The sequence below is a fragment of the Manihot esculenta genome, chromosome 12 (genome assembly GCF_001659605.2).
Source record: "Manihot esculenta cultivar AM560-2 chromosome 12, M.esculenta_v8, whole genome shotgun sequence".
Lineage (NCBI taxonomy): Eukaryota > Viridiplantae > Streptophyta > Magnoliopsida > Malpighiales > Euphorbiaceae > Manihot > Manihot esculenta.
In genome coordinates, this window is record NC_035172.2 from 4,060,880 (window position 1) to 4,080,899 (window position 20,020).

Here is a 20,020-nt window from a genome sequence, read left to right on the forward strand (position 1 = left end):
ATTAAGATTTATGTGTCAATGTGCTACATTTGCATTGTTGTGATGTTATGCTTATGTGATGTCGATATCCACTTGATATATGTATATTGTCCGCTACTAGTCATTCAGTGCTAACTAACATATTTTGTTATATAATTCAACATGTAAATATATCGACGGATTTGTCTTGATCGTGTTCAAATCAAGTATCACACGGTTTCAAGTAAGTGTCAAAATTTAGACTCGTGACATAGTGTTGTTTTGGTTTTTTTTAATTCTGTTGCCGATCTTCTCCGGCTTTCTCGACGGTGAACGGTTGCTAGCGTAAATCGAGAACTAAGTGTTTGCTTGCTGGTGGGTTTAGTTTTGATGGTGTTTCAGCCCTACTTGATGCAGTGGATTGGTGCGCGTTGTGATTTTGGTCATGTGCAACGTTGTTGTATCGGCGGGAATTGGTACTGGCTCAGTGCTAGATGACGGGTTTAATTTTGTATTTATTTAGCTTAGATCAGCATGTTGTTAGATTCCATTTTATTTAGTTTAATTTATTTTTTTTAGACCTTTGACAAGTTTTCATATAAATTATTGTACTTTGCTCTTTAGACTTCGAGTTTATACTTTGCTCTTTAGACTTTGTAAATGCAATTAATATGTGATGTTCCGAGATCCAGAGAATAGGGTTTACAATAGTTGGGTAAGCTTTATCTCTCATGAGGATTCCTCCTCCCTTTTATGTCTTTTCTTCTGACTTGCTAATGACGCTTAACGGCTTTTCTGCTACAGTGACACATGTCTCTGTCGTCTAGCTCCGTACTCTAGCTCCGTACGCATAGTAGTGTCAGTTCCCCTGTAATACCCGGCTAGAGTCCGGCATCGGAATTCTACTTTCCAGTGGAATCTCGGATGTCGGAATCCGCTAGCAGGGTACGCTTTATGTTTTTGTAAAGGATTTTAGTATGTTTTCATGTTTTAAGTCCAAAAGGAAATGAGTTTGTGAAAGAAAAGAGCCAAGGAAGAAATGCAAGGTTCGGCCGCCGAAGGTGAAGTTCGGCCGCCGAACATGCATGAGTTTTGGTTTCACGTTACGCCGCCGAAGGTGGTCTGGCCAACCACCTATAAAAGGCCCTAGGTCGGTGAATGGATAAGATTTTCTTTCCATTCACAGACAGAGGTGAGACCATGCTCTTCCTTGGGTGATTTTCATGTTTTCTTCAAATCTTGCAAAGTTTGAATGAGTTTTATGTTGTTTTGAAGCTTTTGAGCAAATTAACCAAAAGTTTTGAAGTTGGAGACTTTGATGGAGAGTTTCTTCATATCTCCACGTTGGGATCGTTTATCTTCTTGTTTGTAGAGGTAAGTGAAGATCCTGAACTTTTTTTTATGTTTTATGAAGGTTTTATGAAGTTTATGAGAGAGATGCATGTTTAGGGTAAGTTGAGGTTTTGGTTGATTTGTGGTCAAAGCATGCTTATGTGTTTAGTTGTGTTGTTTGTTGGGGTTTTAAGTTAGTTTTGGACCCCTTTGTGCCTATACGTGAGTATATGCAGGTTGTGTCGTTGTTGGTTGCATGTTTGAGTGGCGTTTGGGTTGGTTTTCATGAAGCAGAACACATTTCTGCCTTACTGGAGAATCCAGTTTCGGCCGCCGAAAGAGGGTTCGTCCGCCGAACATGTAAGGAGGTGGTTTCAGCTGCCGAAGCTTGCCCAAGCTTGCCTCCGAAAGTTTGGACTTTCGGCTCTGGAGGAGGGTTTCGACCGCCGAAGGTTAGGGACTTTCGTCTCTGGAGAGGACTTTCGGCAGCCGAAGTGCCGCCGAAAGTGCTTGAGTTTCGTCTCTGAAAGGGACTTTCGGCCGTCGAACCTGCCGCCGAAAGTGCCCTGTCCAGCCTTCTTTTGCATGTTTTATGTGATTCTTTTAGGATGTTTTAGGGGGGGTTTGGGGAGTTTTCTCGAGTTGTTCTTGAGTTAGTTCGGGCCCTCATTTGAGTCCATCTGTGTAGGAACGGACCAGAGGAACCAAAGAGGTCAGCAGTGAGCACTGCTTCAGAGACAGCTCAGAGTCAGTCAGAGGTGAGTGGAACTAAACTTCATGTTTTAAATTGAGAAATTTTGAGCATGTTCCATACATCATGATATGTAATAGGTTGAGTGCACTAGAATACACTAATGTGACGCATTGCATTATCTATGCTTGTACGGGTCGGACATAGTTTTGGATTCACTAGCTCTCCGAGTAAAGTCCTGAGGAGCCCTGAGAGGGCCGGGCACAGAGCACCATAGGGTGCGTAGAGAAGTCCTGAGTAGCTCCTTCGCGGGCCGGACACAGAACAGAGGAAATTTTAAATCTGTCCGTCTGAGATGGGCGATTTACTTGTGATGTGATGCATTCCATGTGAGCATGTTTTATGCACACGATTTTAGTGTTCTACTCACTGGGCTAGTATAGCTCATCCCTCTCCTTTAATCCCAGTCTTGCAGGATCAGAGTTAAGGGGAAGTTCAGCAGGGTACAAGAAGAGTACAGAACTTTTGTAATAGTATAGTGTGGACATGTAATATTGTAAAGACATGGTTTAGTATTGTATAGTGTAGAGTATTGTGCTTGACCCATGTTGTAAATCCTTTTTGTATACATGATCTATTTATGTGCTGTGAATGTTTTTATCAGTATGTAAAAAAACCAGACTTAACAGAGTATGAATTGAACCCGTCTAGAGCAAGCTCTAGTAAGGGGTTTTATAGTACAGAGATAGTGCATGCACAGGTTAAGTCTTGGTACAGAGAAAAGTTTTATGTTTTTACAGAAAATGTTTGATAATGTATGAGATTTTACAGGTACACAGAAAGTATAGCAGGCTTGCTACGGGTCCCGGCAACCTTAAGTCGACCTGGATCCTAGCGCCGGTAGCGGTCCGAATTTTCGGGTCGTTACATCCTCTTATTCATGTCAGGCGGCCATTTAATTTCCTGCAGTGCGCGTGCAAGAAGGGCTGTGAAAAGATCGGGCCTGCTGCCCATCCTTAGGTCCCATCACGGAGTTGGCTTCAACACAGTAGATTCTGAGCTCGCAGGAGGCCCAGGTCGGCTGATATCTTCAGGTCCGGTCCACTGCTGTGGATTGACTTCCCTTGAGGTGCTCCAAGCTCTGAACCGACTTTTGCTATCATGAGTTCTGACCCAGCCTGGGAAGAGAAGAGTACAACGGTTATCAATATGCATGGTTAAAAAAAAAAAAAACTTTGCTGAAGCTCCAAAACATACTAATATTTGTCTTCACAAAATTTCATAATCAAACAAACCTCAGTATATAATTTGAATCCATGCAAAAAATAACCTCGTTAAATTACTTTGTCTCAAAAAAAAAAAAAAAAAAAAGATTGCAAGAGTTCTATATATTTTATCTCAAAATTTTACATAATATATATAATTCTGCCGAAAAAAAAAAAAACAATAACGTAAAATTAATGACGCTTGGCAAAAAATATAAATCTGATATTATTTACAAAATTAATAATAATATATATAATTTTTAAATACACTACGACTACGAAATTATACATACTTTATTTTTTTATAAAGGTTCACTTTTCTCTGTTAATTTAACATAATATTTTGTGAAATAATTATTTTATAAAACACACAAAATTTAAAAAATAGAATATAAAAACTTTACAATATTATTTTTTTATAAAAATGAAACAAAATAATTTCACTTTATTTACAAGAAAGTATAGAATCCACCTATAATCACAAGCAAACAAATGATGTACCCAGAAGAGTTAAGAGGTACAGGACCTGCAGAAGTCATCATAAAAAATCAGGCTTCTTCCTCTGAAATTGAGGCCCTTCAACTGATCTTGCAAGATCCTGGAGTTCCTTCACATGCTTAGTCATCCCTTTGCTTGAATAAGCTTTGATCATGGTTCTGTAAGTGATTTTATCAGGTTTACATCCTTTCTGCTCCATCAGTTCAAGCACTCCTTTCATCTCAGCAAAGCATCCCATTCTTCCATAAGCATCCGCCAAACAATTGAAAAACACAGTGTCTAATGTTATATCTGAATTCTCCATAAAACGCAAGACTCCTCCAATTTTTCCAGGCTTCCCAGCTTCCCCATAAGCCCTCACAAGAGAGCATAGTGTAACACAGCTTGGTCTGATCCTCTCTGACTGCATTAAATGAAACAAATACTCCATTTGTTTCAAATCACCGGCACGCCCAAATGCATCAATCACCACATTGTAGGTTACAATTGTCCATGAATAATGGTATTTCTGCATGTACTCCATCACTGCACTCATTTTCTTATAATCTCCTGCTTTTCCATAGGAATCCAGGAGAATGTTAAAAGTGAGAATACTGGGTTCAATCCCTGCACTCTGAAACTTCTCGTAACACTTTTCCATCATTTCAATTTGCCCACTGCTGCCAAAGGCTCTGATCGTAGAGTTCATGGTCCAGACATCAGGTTCACAATTTTTCTCACTAAGCATCTTCACTAATGTTGTTTCCATCTCAGCAAACCTTTAAGAAAATAGAAATGGTGAGTTATGCCTTCTGTAATTGAATAACATTATCATGCCCCATTATTGGTTATAAGACATAACCAACTTTTCCCATAACGGCTAGGTGAAGAAATTGGATAATAGAAAAGGAAAAAAGAAAAAAGGAAAACTTATAACAAGAGGCTGCAAGGAGATAGTAAGACAAAAGAAAATGTCAAAAGCAACAGATAATGTAAAGGTTCTCATTGTGAAGTTCATGGAGTTCATCTTCAGCATTCTTTCTTCTTCTTCTTCCTTTTTCTTTTTCCTTTTCCTAACAAACTCAAGTTCCAATTTCTTTTTCAATCAAATACTCAGCAACCAAATGGGGCATTCAAAATTTAGAAATTGAGAGGGTCAATAATTTACATTTTTGCTTTGCCATATGCATCAATGAGGGTGTTGTATGTGATTGTGTTGGGTCTGACTCCCAGAGATTCCATATCAGAAAGCAGCCACTGTGCTTTGTCGAAGGCAAAAACTAGGAGGCATGACTTTATGAGGATTGAATAAGTGTGAACATCAGGCTGGCAATCAGGATTGTTTTTCATTTCCTCCAGTAGAGAAAATGCTTCATCAAAGAGACCACTCCTGCCATAGGCAGACAATAGAGCTGTATATGATTCATGGTTCACAACACAGCCTTCACTAATCATAGCTTGAAAGAGCTCATGAGCCCTCTCAGGTTGCTTACACTTTCCAAGCATGACAATGAGCTTGATATACATACCAGAATTGGGCCTGTACCATAGCTGCTCTTGTAGTAATTCAAAAACCTGATATAATAAGTAAATCTTTCACTTCATTGATTGTTGCCTGAAGACAATGAAATGGCAAAACTAGGCAAATGGCAGTACATCAGATCAACAAAACGCAAAGGATATGCTACTTCCCAGGCCATTATGGCCATTGCCGCAGCTGATTAAAAGGAGAAAATTATGTTTTACCAAAATTACTCTTTCTTCATTCCTATTGCATCTACGTTATTTTGATTAAACAATTGCCTCAGAGCATTCCATGGATATCTTGTCAGCTATCTGTCAAGTTCAAAACATTAGGTGCTGCTACTAGTTCTTCCTTCACCCCATAGGACCTCTCCTGGCTAATGGTGTTGCCCTGAAGTGGACAATTTAAAATCTATGCGGCTTTGAAGTTCAAGTGAATGAACCAGAGATGGATCTGTTGGGTTTAAGGTTTGGGAGGGTGCTGGTTGGTTATAGCCTCATAGGTAACAGGTAGACAAAATTTCCAACTCTGGTAATAACAGAGGTAACAAAGTACGATGAAAGGACCCAGAGGACTTGGCGCTTTGTGGACATTGTCACATTTGGTTTCTCTTTATGAAAAAATGTTGAGAAACATGAGCAGCGAGAATTTCAGAAGTCAGATTAATTTGAATACACCACAAAAGTACTCTGCTTCTCCCATCCATGTACTGTTTTGTTTGTCAGAATTGGATTATTTATTCCTGATTTCTTCTTTAGTTCTCTCAATTACAAAAGAGCACTATGATTTTTCTTCACTTTCTTTTCAAATGTGAGACCAAAGCAGAATTTGATCATCACAATTCACAACTGTTAACTCAATTTGCTTTAGTCCGGCCTGATTGGTTTCTTTATATTCTACTTAATTTGGTGAAGAATGTTATTGTTCTCAAAAAGCTTGCCAAGTGCATTAAATGGACAAAAAGTTGGTCCCTTTTGGACTCTTGATAAAGGAGGAGGCCAAGCCAAGTCCAACTACAAATTTTGACGGAAAAACCACTAAAAACTTTGACGGAAAATAGGACTTAACTGGGGCCAATCCAACTAAATTAATCTTACACTCACCTCAAACAAAATGAAATTACAGCACAAGAATAAATGCAACCAACAGGTTCTCAGCAACCCAGGCAGCAAGAGTAGAAACAGACATCCGTTTAACATTAAAAAAAAAATAACAAAAAAAGGAACAAGAAGATTGAATTAAATTGATACAATGATATGAATGAAACTAACGCACCTTGAGAGCAGATTCCCAGCGCAAAGCAGTGATTCTCTCGTGAAGAGCTTCGAGAACAGTCCTTGGAAGCAATTTCTTCGAATTAGTAGGACCTCTCTTTTTCTCAATAATAGCTTTCGTTGCATCTCTTCGAAGAATCACAGAAATCGCCTTTCTCGATGCAATTTTCCTGTTCGCTTCCTCTTTTTTCTCTCTTGCCTCTCTCTTCTTCACCTTTTCCCAGTCTACTGCTCGTCTCCTTTGGTCGCTCTGTGTCACTTCCAGCGCTGCATCATTTTTTGCAGGAGGAGTTGAAATTGGTTCTATTTCGGGGATGGATGCAGAAACGGGTACTGGGAAGCGATATACCGGCTTTGGGGTCATCGGCCGATGCCGCTGCAAAGGGTTGGGGTAAGGATTTGCGGAGCTGGAGAATGCGGTCATTGCTTGTTCCGATTGCACATGCAGATACGGAATCGAAGATATTCACATTGATGGGCCGCGCAGACTTGATGGACAACTTTTGGAGGCCCATATCTCTCTGTCTTGTTTTTTAATCCCATTGTATTTTTTTTTTTTAATAAAATCATGTAGTATTCAGAAGTACACTAATGTAGCAGATTTATTAAGAGATGAAATAAATTTAATAATTATTAAATTAAATATTTATATTTAATATATAAAATATTATATATATATATATATATCCATCAAGTTTATCATCATATAAGTTCCATGATAGAATACATACAAAATTAGTCATGATTTTCTAATGAGTCAAGTTAAAATAAATATAAGATTGTATTTTTTTATTGTAAGTTAAATTTTGATGTTTAATTAATCAGAAAGTGGAAGAAAAGAACAAATTTTAATGAATTAAAGATGAATTAAGATATTTTAGTTTGGGCTTTTATTTCATCCAATAAATCAAAAATATAGTTTATTAAAAAAATAATTAAAAAAAGGATGAAATTGTGATTAATATCAAATTTATGTTTAAATTAATTTTTAAAAAAATATCAAAATTTAAAATTAAAAAATTAAGATACAAATTTGAATTTGCAAAAAAAAAGGTATGAATTATCTTGTCAAATAGATACTATTGTACTACTAAAAGAAAAAATTAAGATATATATTCGAAATATTTAATTTTAATTTTAAAATTTATTTTAAAGATGCCAACATCATGTATTCCAAGAGAAAAAATGCAACTCAACAAAGAATCGACCATATAAAATGGGTAACCAAAATAAGAACCCCATATAAAATTGGTAACAGCAAAAACTTTTAGCTAATAATATCAATCGAAACGCACAGGGCGCACCCTGTACAGGGAGGAGGAAGAGAAACACAAAATTTGTTTACTCCTCCATTTCACCGGTAATTATTGAAGAAATTCAATTCAGTGAAAATATGGTTCCTAAAAATCAAAAATAAAAAATTTGACTCCAACTTTAATTCTTAACTAAGGCCATATCAAAACCAGATTTGATAAGTAGAATCAGAATTAGGTTAACATAGAAAAAGAAATTGAGAAAAAGAAAAAAAAAAAAGGAAAAGTATAATATTGATGTTCATGGAAAAAGGTTCACTACAATTCAAATTCACATGGATAGCATTTGGGGGAAATTGAAAGCTAAAAGTTTAGCAGTCAGAAGTACTCGAAAGCCTCTATTTTTCAAGTGATCGACCAAAATTCTATATTCTATCAGTTGAAAAAATATTTATTATGTTTTTTCTCTCTTTAATTTCAAACTTAAAATATTCAATGTGTAAATATTAATATGACCTCATAATCAAAGCACAAGATAGCTTAAATTACAAACAGTCAAATGTATAACTTCAACCTACCACACAACTATTAGAAGACTTAGCTTCGTAAATGCTCTCATATCTGTTTATGCAGATTCAAGAACACGAACTCAAACTGATAAACATTATGAATATTCAAAAATTAGCGCCTTTTGACCCACTATCCTTTTTTTAGCTATTGAATAAACCAAATTCAACGAAGTCATGCAATATTCAAATCCGACATACAGAATTAGGATATTGAAGAGTAATGAGAGTTTTCGACAAAACCAAGAACTCGATTACAAATGGATATTAGATCCCAAATCAGATATAAATCAGAGGTTTAGAAGTCAACATCAATGCCAGTGTATATCCAATCTCAGAACCACATAAACATGACACCCAACAACCAGGAATTCAGATCTGATCCAGTACAAACAACCCAGTATTGCCTAACTAACACCTCCCTTGCAATCTTCCCATCACTTTTTACTGTTTTTACCTCCACCGCCGGCGTTGTTTCCTCCTGCAGCTGCCTGGTCAGCCTTTCTCGCAGCCTTTTCCTGCAGAGCCTTTGCGTCCCTACCCACCAACAGAAAACCCAAATCAAGAACAGAACTAGGCCAAAACTAGTCCATCTGGGAGAGAAAAAAGTAGATTAAAGTTAGAAACGGACCTTTCACGGCGTTGTTCCCGGGTCAATCCATCGTCTTTGGTATTCTTAGATTTGTTGCCAGCTCTAGCCTGAGCCCTTTCCCGGTCTCGCTCTCTCTGGTTACCACGTTCGCTTCAGTTAAAGAAAAACCAAAAAAAAAAAAAAAAAAATCATAAACCAAATGGCAACAATTCACTAAACCAAATTCCCCAATTCATCCGTCTGGTTGCTACAGATGAAAAGACAAAATTTCCTTTGTCCAATTTTTCAAAAAAGGGAGAAAAAAAAAAACTTTCCATCGAAATCCTTGGCAACCAAATAGAGAAATAAAAGAATTTGCATATAGATCGAACAAAAAAGAATATCTAAAGATATAGAGAAGGAAAAAAAAAATCTGATCAGCGGAGGATATGAGTCATAGTCTATCAATTATGCAGCAACCAAGCAAAACTCCTGGAAAATTCAGTCAAGGAAAAGAATCAGAAATTTTCTATCAAAAATCAAACAACGCAGCAAAACAGATGATAAAGAGGTAAAGCTCCATACCGCTGAGAGAGCACAGACGTCTATTGTTTGCGAGGGAGATGAAAGAATAGCGTCTCCAGACACGATTCGGACTAATAAAGAATGAAAATTGATGGAAGACGGTCTATCTTTAGAAGAGTCGAGAAGCCGCAGAGATTCTCCCACTGCGTGGCAACCAATAACTTTTGTTCTTTCTTTATTTTGCTTGAATTTCTAATTTAATCCTGACATTTAAATGATTTCTCTCTTTATCCTATATAATTTTCGTTCATTATCTAAAAACTATTGTTTATTTTTTTTATAATAATATATAATTTTTTATACTATAATAATATATAAATTTATTATTATTATTATTTTATTTTATTTTATTTTATTTTAAAATTTTTTTAATAATTAAGAAAAATTAATGTCTTTAAAATTAATATAATAAAAAAAATAATTAAAAAATTATCTTTAAAGAAAGCAAGAGAGTAACAATTTGACGTTAGTTTTTAGTCATGAACTGACGTTATTAACCAATTAATCCCTTTATCCATTTCCTTCCTATTTAACCGTGATGTAAGATTCAGATGGAAAAAACAACCGCGATATAATAGACAAAAATATATTGTAAAATTAGTATTGTATGAAAAAATTTAATAATTTATATTTTAATTTTAAAAATATATTAAAATTTTTTAATATTTTAAAAAATTTATTCATTATTTTTTAATTAATTTTTATTGTTAAAAATTTTATTATTTAATTACTATAACTTAAAAAAATTATTAATTGATCTCTTAATTACTAAAAATATTTTAGATATTTTATAATATTTAATTGTTAAAATTAATTGAGTGATTGGTATATTTTTAAAAATATTATGAATATTTTAATATATTTTTTAAAATTTATAATCAATTAATTAATTTTTTAATTTTTTTAAATAAAACTTAAAAGGTAGTGTTTTTTTAGTAAAAGGGGAGGGCATGGGACTCTAATCTTAATTTTTTAGATGAGTACCTAGACCAGATTAAATTAACAAAAATAATAATAATTAATTAAAAGTAAAAGTATTAATAACTATAAAAATTTATGAATAAAAATATTTATAAAAGTAAAAATTCGAAGACCAAAACAATCACTATCATGTTAATATTTTGGAAAAAAAAATAAATAATAAAAACTTTTTTTTTTATATAGAATGATGATCTGAGATCCAATAGAATAGGGTTTTACAAGGGTTTATGTATTACAGAATAAGGCTTGAGTTTCCTGAGGAGGGGACTCCTCTTTTATACATTGTCTTGCTTGCTGGTGACGTGTAAAGGCCTCTCCAGGATTGGGCCACGCGTCTCTGCCATGCGGATTCGGAGGTACTAGGGTATCAGCCGCCTGCTTCATGCGTAACGGCCTCTGATTCTCCTCGTGCGTACGTTTAAGCGGATCTGCCAGGCTGTCTGGTGAATATTATTCTGGATCCTGGGTTGGGCCGAGAGTTGGGCTGGACGCTAGGCCTGAGAGGGGAGAGCCTGCTTCGTGTGGGCTGGGCCGTTATGAATGAAAAAGCTGGGCCGAGCCCGGTCTTGAAGGTTGAATGAGCCATGCTTGTTGGGTATATCAAATACGTGGGCCTCTATGTTATGGGACTTTAGCTGTGGTTAAGCCCCTGGTCCGGGGTGAAGAAATCCATCGGTCATCAATTGCCCCTTCACCTTCTCGGGAGTTATTGCTCCAACTGCCGAGGGGGTGAATATCAAGAACCATTATGGCCGCGTCTGTTCGTGTCTAGGTGTCTTTATAATACCCTTTCCTCTTTTTATCGTTGCGTAGTTTCTGAATCCTATCTGCTCTTTCCTCTTTCGGGCTTTTCTTTACTTTCCGCGTTCTCTGCTATCTTTGCTTTCTTGTCATCATTATCTGGACATGTCCTTTCTTTCCTTTCCCATGAATAGCTTTTAAGGACTCTGACGGCATTAGTTGAGAATTCGGCTCCCCTGTCCTGCAAAATACAAACTTCCGGATATATATTAACATCACCTCCTTACCAGTCCCAGGCATTTTGTTGGAGCAAAGGGATTTTTCTTTCGAATTTGTCTGTCTGTTTCCTTCTTCCGGCGGGATTTTTGTATTGCCCCAGGAATTTGCTTTAATCTCGCTTTTATCATCTCGACGGAAGATTATCCTAACTTATCTCTATTTTGGGGACCCTTTTGCAGTACCTGAGATGAAGATGAGTCAATTCAAAATTTTTGAGGATTGAAGGTTACCTCTAAGGAGTTTGAACGTTGTTTCGGAGATCCTTCTGGTAGGGCGGTCGATGGGTGGGACCATTCGGCAAGTTGTTGAAACTACTTCGCCCAGGACTTCTGGTCGACCTCCCCCCCTGTTATCTTCTTTTGATATAAATGGAAGTGGCGCAAATGCTCAGCTTATTGTTCCTTTTGATGTGAAGTACCAGTATTATTGCTCCCTTCGATGTGAAGTACCAGTATTATGTGAGACTGAGATCTGCTGCACTCAGTCAAGTCTCCAGCGATTTCTTCGAATGTGTACTTCGCGATCTCTTCGGGGCCATAGCCCGAAGACTTATGTTTTTCATGTGTGGTGCACGGCCGGCATTCAATATCTGAGCTTGTTCGAATGTACCGTGCATCACACTCGGGTAACCGAACGTTTGCCCCGGGGGACAGTGAGAAATGCTTATGGGAATCAACTTGTTCAGTTCCCCTATAATAGCGGGACAGATCTTGGCCTTTTCTGAAAAAGTCACATTCCGAGCTGCGAGAAGTCCTCCGAACTGAAGACTAGAATAGTAGGGTAGGTGATAATCGTAGATGATGAAGTATCCGGATATGTAAATCCTTTAAGGGTGGTTTTCCATTCTGTAATGTAGGCCTTTGTAACGTGCTGTAATGTACTTTTCCTTTAATGAAATGCTTGTTTTTCATACTTGAGCTTGCTCTTTTCTCTGTCATGGATGAAGTACTGCTACTGCTCTTCTTCGTAGCTTTAACCAACTAACTTTTGTTCCGTTTTTTCCGAGCTGAATCGACCGTATTTCGCGAACTTCTTCTTTTAGTCGATGAGCCGAGCCTCAGGCCTACTTAACCAATTGGACAGGCGGTTTACTCTTCCGAGCTTGACTAACCGACCTGTGAGCTCGGTCTTTTCTTGATGGAGTGAGCTTTGAGCCTCATTTAGCCGACCGAGCTCTCAAGTTTATGCTTTCCGAGCTGGACTAATCCGACCTGTGAGCTCGGCCTTTTAATCCTTGAGTTAATTTCTGAGCTCTCAGCTCTGTATGATCCCGAGGTGCTCTTGGCGCCTCTCTCCGATCTCACAGCCTTTGTTTAATAACGATAAATCAAATCTTATAACTTTTTAAGTGATGAGCAAGTCTGACCTTTATCATGCTCCCATTTGCTTGTACTTTTGAGTCTTTTCATGACTTGCCCCTCTGTTTCCTCGGCATTTACCATAGGGATGGTAAAGTAATAGGCTAAGTTGCTCTGACTGATGAGTTGGGCTTGTATTATGTGGATGGCGAATGGGCTTTTAAATGATGGGCTGTCATCGTGTACTTGGCCCTTGATAGATGTAGATAAGCCCAGCGATCCTTTTGCCCCTTTACCGTCTCGCCGGGTATTTACCTAACCGTTGAGAGGGTAAACTTCGAGAACAATTAATGATCGCGCCGCTCCAAGACAAAACTGTTCAGATCAACGCTCTGCCTCATAATTGCCTTTCTTTTCGAATTCCTTCTGTCTTTTGAAGAACTAGCTCTTGTCTGCTCTCTGTCTTCCTGCAACTCCTTCTACGGTTTTTCATCCCATCGTGTTCTCAGGTACGCTTCCTTGTGCTTCCATGGCAAGTTCAAAGCTTCCTGATGTTTTTGACCTTGAGTCACATATTACACCTTCCAACATAACTAAGCATATTTCCCGGAGGCTCTTAGATACTCCACTGTATCTTATTCGAGCGCCTCTTCCCAATGAGAGGGTAGTTCTTCCTTACCCTCCCCCTCCTGGTTTGATCGATCCCCAAGAGAATCGCCGTATAGTGTTCTTTCTAAAGCAAAGGGAATTCGGTCTGCCATTTCCTTTTTCCCCTTTCTTTACTGAGGTTTTCGAATACTTCGGGGTAACTCCTCGGATGTTATCCCCAAACTCTATTTTATTCATGTCTTGTTTTGAGGGTATCTGTCTGGGTTGGGGTTTTACACCCACGGCCTGTCTGTTTGTCACCTTTTTCCGCCTGGTTAGGGCGAAGCAAAACTTCTATTATTTTTCCCCCCGTAATGGGTTATCTCTTCTCACGGGTTATAAGGATTCTATAAAGGGCTGGGTAGAGAATTTCCTTGTGGCGGAGCTGAAATTAGGGTCCTGCCGATCATGGGAAGTAGATCTAACGTGGGGGGAGATCTTTCCGGGCTGTAACGATTTGCCCCAATTGAGTCTTATTGAGCAGGTGGGGCTGCTTCGACTGACTTCCGTTGAGAGGAAGTATGACGTCGAAAAGTGTATGTTTGCTTCCAACCTTAGGGATATCCGTGACACGGGTATAGTGCTTTGTCCAGTTATTCTGTTTCTTCTTTGCTCGTAATATCAGAAAATATGATGACGCTTTATAATTTCTTGTTTTTTGCAGCTTCTCAGGTTAAAATGGATGGCATCAATTTCCCCAAGAACTTTGACCTGTCTCGGGAGAATATGCATGCAATTTTTGACGCCTTTGGGGATGGGCGTTCGGTAGCTGAGATTGCTGCGGAGCTGGCTCAGGCTGCTTCCTTCAAGAAGGTCAGCCGACCTCCCGTCAAAGCTTCGTCTCGAGCTTCCAAGCCGAGCTCTCGCAGCACCAAGTCAGCTCGGTCATCTAGCCGCGGTGGGTCGGGCTCAACTTTGACGCTTGCTGAAGGGTCTAGATCTGCTCCAGCCTCCTCTGAGGTCGTGAGGGAAACTTCCCTAGCTATTGTGGAGCAGACCCAAGTTCTTGAACAAGTGGAGCGGGGTGCTGCCCATTCTATTGAGGGGGTGTCAGGGGGAAAGTCTGAGTCCCCTGTTGAAGACAAGGAGACTTCTGGGATAGGGATGGAGATCATCGTCTTAGAGGATCAAAGCCCAGAGGTTTCTGCTAAAGGTGCCCCTGCCCCTGTGAGGACTGAGCCTGAGGGATCTGAGGGCGTCCCATCAAAGACCGGGGGCAAGCGTCCAACCCCTTCTGGAACGCCTGCCCCATCTCCTACTCGGAAGAAATCTAGGACTGTTGCGGGTCCTTCCCCACCTCTTTCTCCCATTGGGAAGGGGAAGGATGTTTCTGCTGTTCCTTCGTCGTCCCCTACTGACAACGTTCTGAACCTGTCAGGCATTACCTCTGAGTCTCCGGCCACTGCTGTTGCCGCGCTTCTCCGGGAGCGAATGTTCGGCGGAATAACAGAGGCTTCGGATCCTCGTCTTCTAGCCCTGACTGGTCACTTGGCCTGTAACGCCCCGGAAATCCGGACCGCTACCGGCGCTAGGATCCGGGTCGACTTAAGGCCGCCGGGACCCGTAGCAAGCCTGACATATAACCTGTAAACCTGTATAATCCCATACATGATCAACAACATGCATAAAAATTAAAACTTTTCTTCATACAAACTGTCATCAACTAACTCAACCTGTGCATACTCTGAACATATACATAACATAGTCCCTCTGTGGGATCTCATCAAGCCTTAAAGGCAAAACAACATGTGTTGAGTTAGTTTACATAAACATCATAACATAAGACCATGTATATACAAAAGGGATTAACAATATATTATGGTCAAGCACAACTCTATCCTCAATAACCTCATTACATAACATCCTGAATATTTTTACATTTCATCATAATACAATTGTCATGTCCACAAACTAACTATTACATACATATGACTTTTTCTCTTCTTGCCTTCTCTATCTATCCCGTACCTGCAAACCTGGGGGTTAGGGGAGAGGGGTGAGCTAGATGCCCAATGAGTAGAACTATAAAAAGAATATTTAAAACATGCTATCATGAAATGCGTCACTGCACAAATAAATCACACCACGGATGGACTGATTCAAAAATCCCTCAACTCCATGCCCGGCCCTATTATGGGCACCACAGGACTTCGTATTGCCCGGCCCTATTATGGGCACCACAGGACTTCGTACTCGGAGTTATTGCCCGGCCCTATTATGGGCACCACAGGTCTTCGTATATAGAAGGCTAATGAATCATCCTAATGTCCATCCACTATCATCTATCACAACAATACAATGCGGCATAGTCGTGAATTCTAATGCAAACAACCTATAATATGATCATGATGCATGAAGCATGATAAAAGCATTTCATTTCTTAATTTAAAAGGTTAAGCTTAGTTCCACTCACCTCTGGCTGACTCTGACAAACTCTGTAGCAGCTGGCTCACTGCTGGGGTCCTTGGTTCCTCGGGTCCGAACCTACACAGGTGGACTCCAATGAGGGACCAAACATACATAAACATAACTCTAATATATTCCCCAAAAACCCCCTAAAACATCCTGAAAATATCACATAGAGATATGCATGGGGTGGCTGAACAGGGCACTTTCGGCGGCACCTTCGGCGGCCGAAAGTCCTGGACAGAGACGAAACTCAGGTAGGTTCGGCGGCACCTTCGGCGGCCGAAAGTCCCAGACAGAGACGAAAGTCTCTTTTCGGGGGCAACTTCGGCAGCCGAAAGGCCTGCCTCCCCAGCCATGTTCGGCGGCCGAAAGTGCCTTCGGCTGCCGAACCTGGTTTCTGCCAAAGGGCAGAAACTTGGCTCCTTTGTGCCTTTTCGCCTCCAAACTCACCAATCATGCATATATCTCAACCAAAACATGCATACAAGTTCCTAGGGGTCTCAAAACATCAAATACCCCAACTACAACACTTCAAGCATACTCAAACATGTCACATTGTTCATAAATCACATAAAACCTAACATTTGCTTAAAAACTCATACAACCCTATACATGCCATTCTACCCCATAAAATCACTTAAAACTTACTTAAAACACATGAGGAGCTTAAGATCGGCTCTTACCTCTTGAAGATCGAGAGGGAGACGACCTAAACTTGGAGATCCACGAAAATGAGCTCCTGAGTTCCCAAAGCTCCAAAACTTGGTTTAAAAGCTCAAAACCTTCAATGCAAGCTTAAAACTCAAGAAAAATGGTAGAGATTTGGAGGAAGAACACAAGAGTTGCAAAAAGAAGGTCGGAAGCTTGCTGTGGCCGGAAATGGGAGAAAGCTAGCCCATTTTGGCTAAGTGCCCCATTTATAGGTGGCTGGCCAGGCCACGTTCGGGGGCCGAATGTGCCTCCGCATCCATGAAATGTTCGGCGGCCGAACTTGACTTTCGGCGGCCGAACCTGAACTTCCCTAACTCATGCTTTCGGGGGCCTAACGTGCCTCCAAAACGCATGCATGTTCGGCGGCCGAACTTGACTTTCGGCGGCCAAACCTGGGTTTTCCTCCAATGCTATTTTCATGCAAAAACTCATTTAGTTTCATACTTTAAAACCATTAAAAACATGAAGACATTTTATGAAAGCATGGTTCCACCCTTCTAGAGGTCTCCGACATCCGGGATTCCACCGGACGGTAGGAATTCCGATACCGGAGTCTAGCCGGGTATTACATGGCCAGTTATACCAAGGAGCAGGTGTCCTTCCAATCTCGCTCCCGTGAGGAGCTCGGATCCACGATTAGAGAAATGCTTCTGATGGTAAGTTATTTTTTCACTTCTCTTTGAGTTTGCTTTGTTTCTTTTCTTGACAATTGTTCTTCCGTACTAGGTGTCGGGCCTATTTATGGAGATGGATGCCCGTGACCTCTCTCTCCGGGAGTCCGTGGACCGCCGGGTCGAAGAAGCGCGTTGCGATGAAAACCTGACTGCCACCAGTGACGCGAGGGGCCACCTGGCAGCCGCCCGAGAACAGATCCAGTCTCTCCAGGTGGAGTTGCATTCTGTGCTGGAGGCCTCTAAAAGAGCTGAGGACAGAGCGGCTGGGGCGGCAGAACATAGCAAATCCCTGGAATCGGAGCTGTCTCGTACTCGCAGGGTTCTCCAGGAGTCCGATGAGAGGGCAGCTGAGGTGGAAGCTCGTTGTGTAGAGGTTGTAAAGCAGCTGTCCTCTATGACAGCGGCCCTTCAGGAGAGGGATGAGGCTGTAAGCCAAAAAGCTGAGGTCCAGCGCCAATATGAGGCCTTAAAGGCCGATTTTGAAGGGCTTCAAGCTCACCTGAATGAGGTGAAGGCTCAGAGGGAAAGTGCCCTAGCCCGGGTGGAGGTCCTTGAGCAGGAATTGGGCACAAGTTCTGAACGTATCAAAGATCTGTCTTCATCGGCTGAAGAGTTCAACCTTCGCCAACAACAGCTAAAAAATGAAGTCAGGGCTTTGGAACGTAAATGTTTAGCCCTGCTCGAGGTGGTAAAGTATGCCGAAGGGAAGGCTCAGCTAAAGCGTGAACAGTGTATAGCGGAGTATCAGGAGTCTGATGAGCTGAAGATTAAAATTGAACAGGCCTGTGAAGCTCATCTTCAGGACTACAAAGACTCTTCTGAGTTTAAGGAATTTGTAGATGAGGCTTGTGAAGAACATCTTGATGAGTATAAAGCTTCTAGTGAAATGAAGCAGGCTGTCATTGATAAGGCCTTCCGCATGTATGTAACTGGCTACAATCGCGGTTTAAGAGAAGCTAGACAGGCTCCTGATATTCCTTTGGCCAAGCTTCGTAGGCGCGAAGTGGACTCAGATGGCGAGTCAGTGCTATATGGGGAGGATGATTTCCCTTTGCCCCGAGGAGATTCCCGGAGGAACATAGACCGGCCAGCTGAGTCTTCTTCAGGGGAATCCGAGCTAGGGTCGGAGGAAGATGACCCTGATTCTGAGAAAGAAATCCTCCACCCTGGGTCAGAAGTTGCCCCTACTATTAATGTTGAGAGCTCTGGCCCAAGGGACACCGAGCTTCCTTCAGAGGTGGCTGTAAATAGAGATAATGCAGGCGAGGGTGTTCTTACTGATGTAAGTCCTTTAAGGACTATTTATCCTCCTGCCTCGCCGGAGAGATAAATTGTAATAGTCATTAATGAAATATCAGTTTCCTTCTTTTTTATTCTTGTTTTTCATATTTCTTGAAATTTATCTCTACTCTTCGTATTTGTGATGTAAACTACATATTTTCATTCATAAGCTCTGAATTAATCTTAAGGTGCGAGCTCGTAGCTGATAGTCTGAGAGATCAAATCTCGTACCTTTTTAATGGCGACTATCATGTCTTTCGTGGTTGTGACTTTGCATATTTGTGCCAGATAAACTGATTTAGGCTTTGATTATAGCCTTTTTATCCTCCTAAGGATTTCTTCATTTATGAGTCCTTTTGGAGAGAGCTCGGCCTCTTTTATTGGCCTTTTATACTTTCAGCTTTTGAGGATGTAAGTCTATCCGTGCTGGGAGCTCGGTCTCTTGCTTTGTAGCTAAACTTTTATTGTTAGCATCTAATTCGAGATCGGTGCTTTTTTAGCTATTAGGCCTGACTATCCGAGCTGGAAGTTCGGCCTCTTCCTTCGTACCTTGAGTTTTGAGAGGATAAGTCTATCCGAGCTAGGAGCTCGGTCTTTTTTTTTTTTGAGCTCTGGGCTCTTCTCTTTCTGAGGTCGGAATTGGATTTTATAAGTTGTCCCTGCATATGGTGTGGGGAAATTTTTCATTTCGGGAGGCTCTTAAGTCCTTCACCGACCTATTTTAGGTTCCAAGAGATCTTACGGGATCCTGGTTTTCTTTGAATTCCCGGGATGACCTCGGGGCCTCGCCGGTTGTTTCTTATTCCAGGAGATCTTACGGGATCCTGTTTTCTTTGAATTTCCGGGACGACCTCGGGGCCTCGCCGGTTGTTTTTTGTTTCCAGGAGATCTTACGGGATCCTGGTTTTCTTTGAATTTCCGGGACGACCTCGGGGCCTCGCCGGTTGTTTTTTGTCTCCAGGAGATCTTACGGGATCCTGGTTTTCTTTGAATTTCCGGGACGACCTCGGGGCCTCGCCGGTTGTTTTTTGTCTCCAGGAGATCTTACGGGATCCTGTTTTTCTTTGAATTTCCGGGACGACCTCGGGGCCTCGCCGGTTGTTTTTTATTTTCAGGAGATCTTACGGGATCCTGGTTTTCTTTGAATTTTCAGGACGACCTCGGGGCCTCGCCGGTTGTTTTTTGTCTCCAGGAGATCTTACGGGATCCTGTTTTTCGTTGAATTTCCGGGACGACCTCGGGGCCTCGCCGGTTGTTTTTTTGATTCCAGGAGATCTTACGGGATCCTGGTTTTCTTTGAATTTCCGGGACGACCTCGGGGCCTCGCCGGTTGTCTTTGGTACTTACTTCGGGGTTTTGTACAAGATTCAGGCTCATTGGCCTTACTGTCGCTTCGTCATCTCAGCTGGTTTTGTGCCTAACTGAGGCCTTGTTTCAGGGGATCTTTTTATGTAGAACGTTATTCATAAAGATAATCACATTGTATAAACAATTTTTATTT

The 20,020-nt window shown here is 40.6% G+C and overlaps 2 protein-coding genes across 3 annotated transcripts; both read right to left on the minus strand.

Moving 5' to 3' along the window:
• Nucleotides 1-2,587: 2,587 nt before the first annotated feature.
• Nucleotides 2,588-7,067, minus strand: LOC110628629 (pentatricopeptide repeat-containing protein At5g48730, chloroplastic). Of its 2 annotated transcripts, XM_021775408.2 has the most exons (4): nucleotides 6,524-7,067; nucleotides 4,892-5,298; nucleotides 3,773-4,502; nucleotides 2,588-3,159 (listed from the first exon to the last, which is right to left on the minus strand). In XM_021775408.2, exons 1-3 carry the CDS (start codon nucleotides 6,944-6,946, stop codon nucleotides 3,785-3,787), a joined length of 1,548 nt encoding a protein of 515 aa, XP_021631100.1. In that variant the 5' UTR covers nucleotides 6,947-7,067; the 3' UTR covers nucleotides 2,588-3,159; nucleotides 3,773-3,784. The 2 variants fall into 2 exon arrangements, with proteins under 2 accessions (XP_021631100.1, XP_021631099.1); XM_021775407.2 differs by lacking the exon at nucleotides 2,588-3,159 and having other exon boundaries at nucleotides 3,639-4,502; nucleotides 6,524-7,066.
• Nucleotides 7,068-8,571: 1,504 nt separating this feature from the next.
• On the minus strand, nucleotides 8,572-9,678 carry LOC110627493 (putative SERF-like protein). The gene is made up of 4 exons (XM_043948548.1): nucleotides 9,498-9,678; nucleotides 9,364-9,404; nucleotides 8,973-9,078; nucleotides 8,572-8,878 (listed from the first exon to the last, which is right to left on the minus strand). The coding sequence occupies exons 2-4, from the start codon at nucleotides 9,368-9,370 to the stop codon at nucleotides 8,779-8,781; spliced, it is 213 nt and encodes a 70-aa protein (XP_043804483.1). The 5' UTR covers nucleotides 9,371-9,404; nucleotides 9,498-9,678; the 3' UTR covers nucleotides 8,572-8,778.
• Between the last annotated feature and the right edge of the window lie 10,342 nt (nucleotides 9,679-20,020).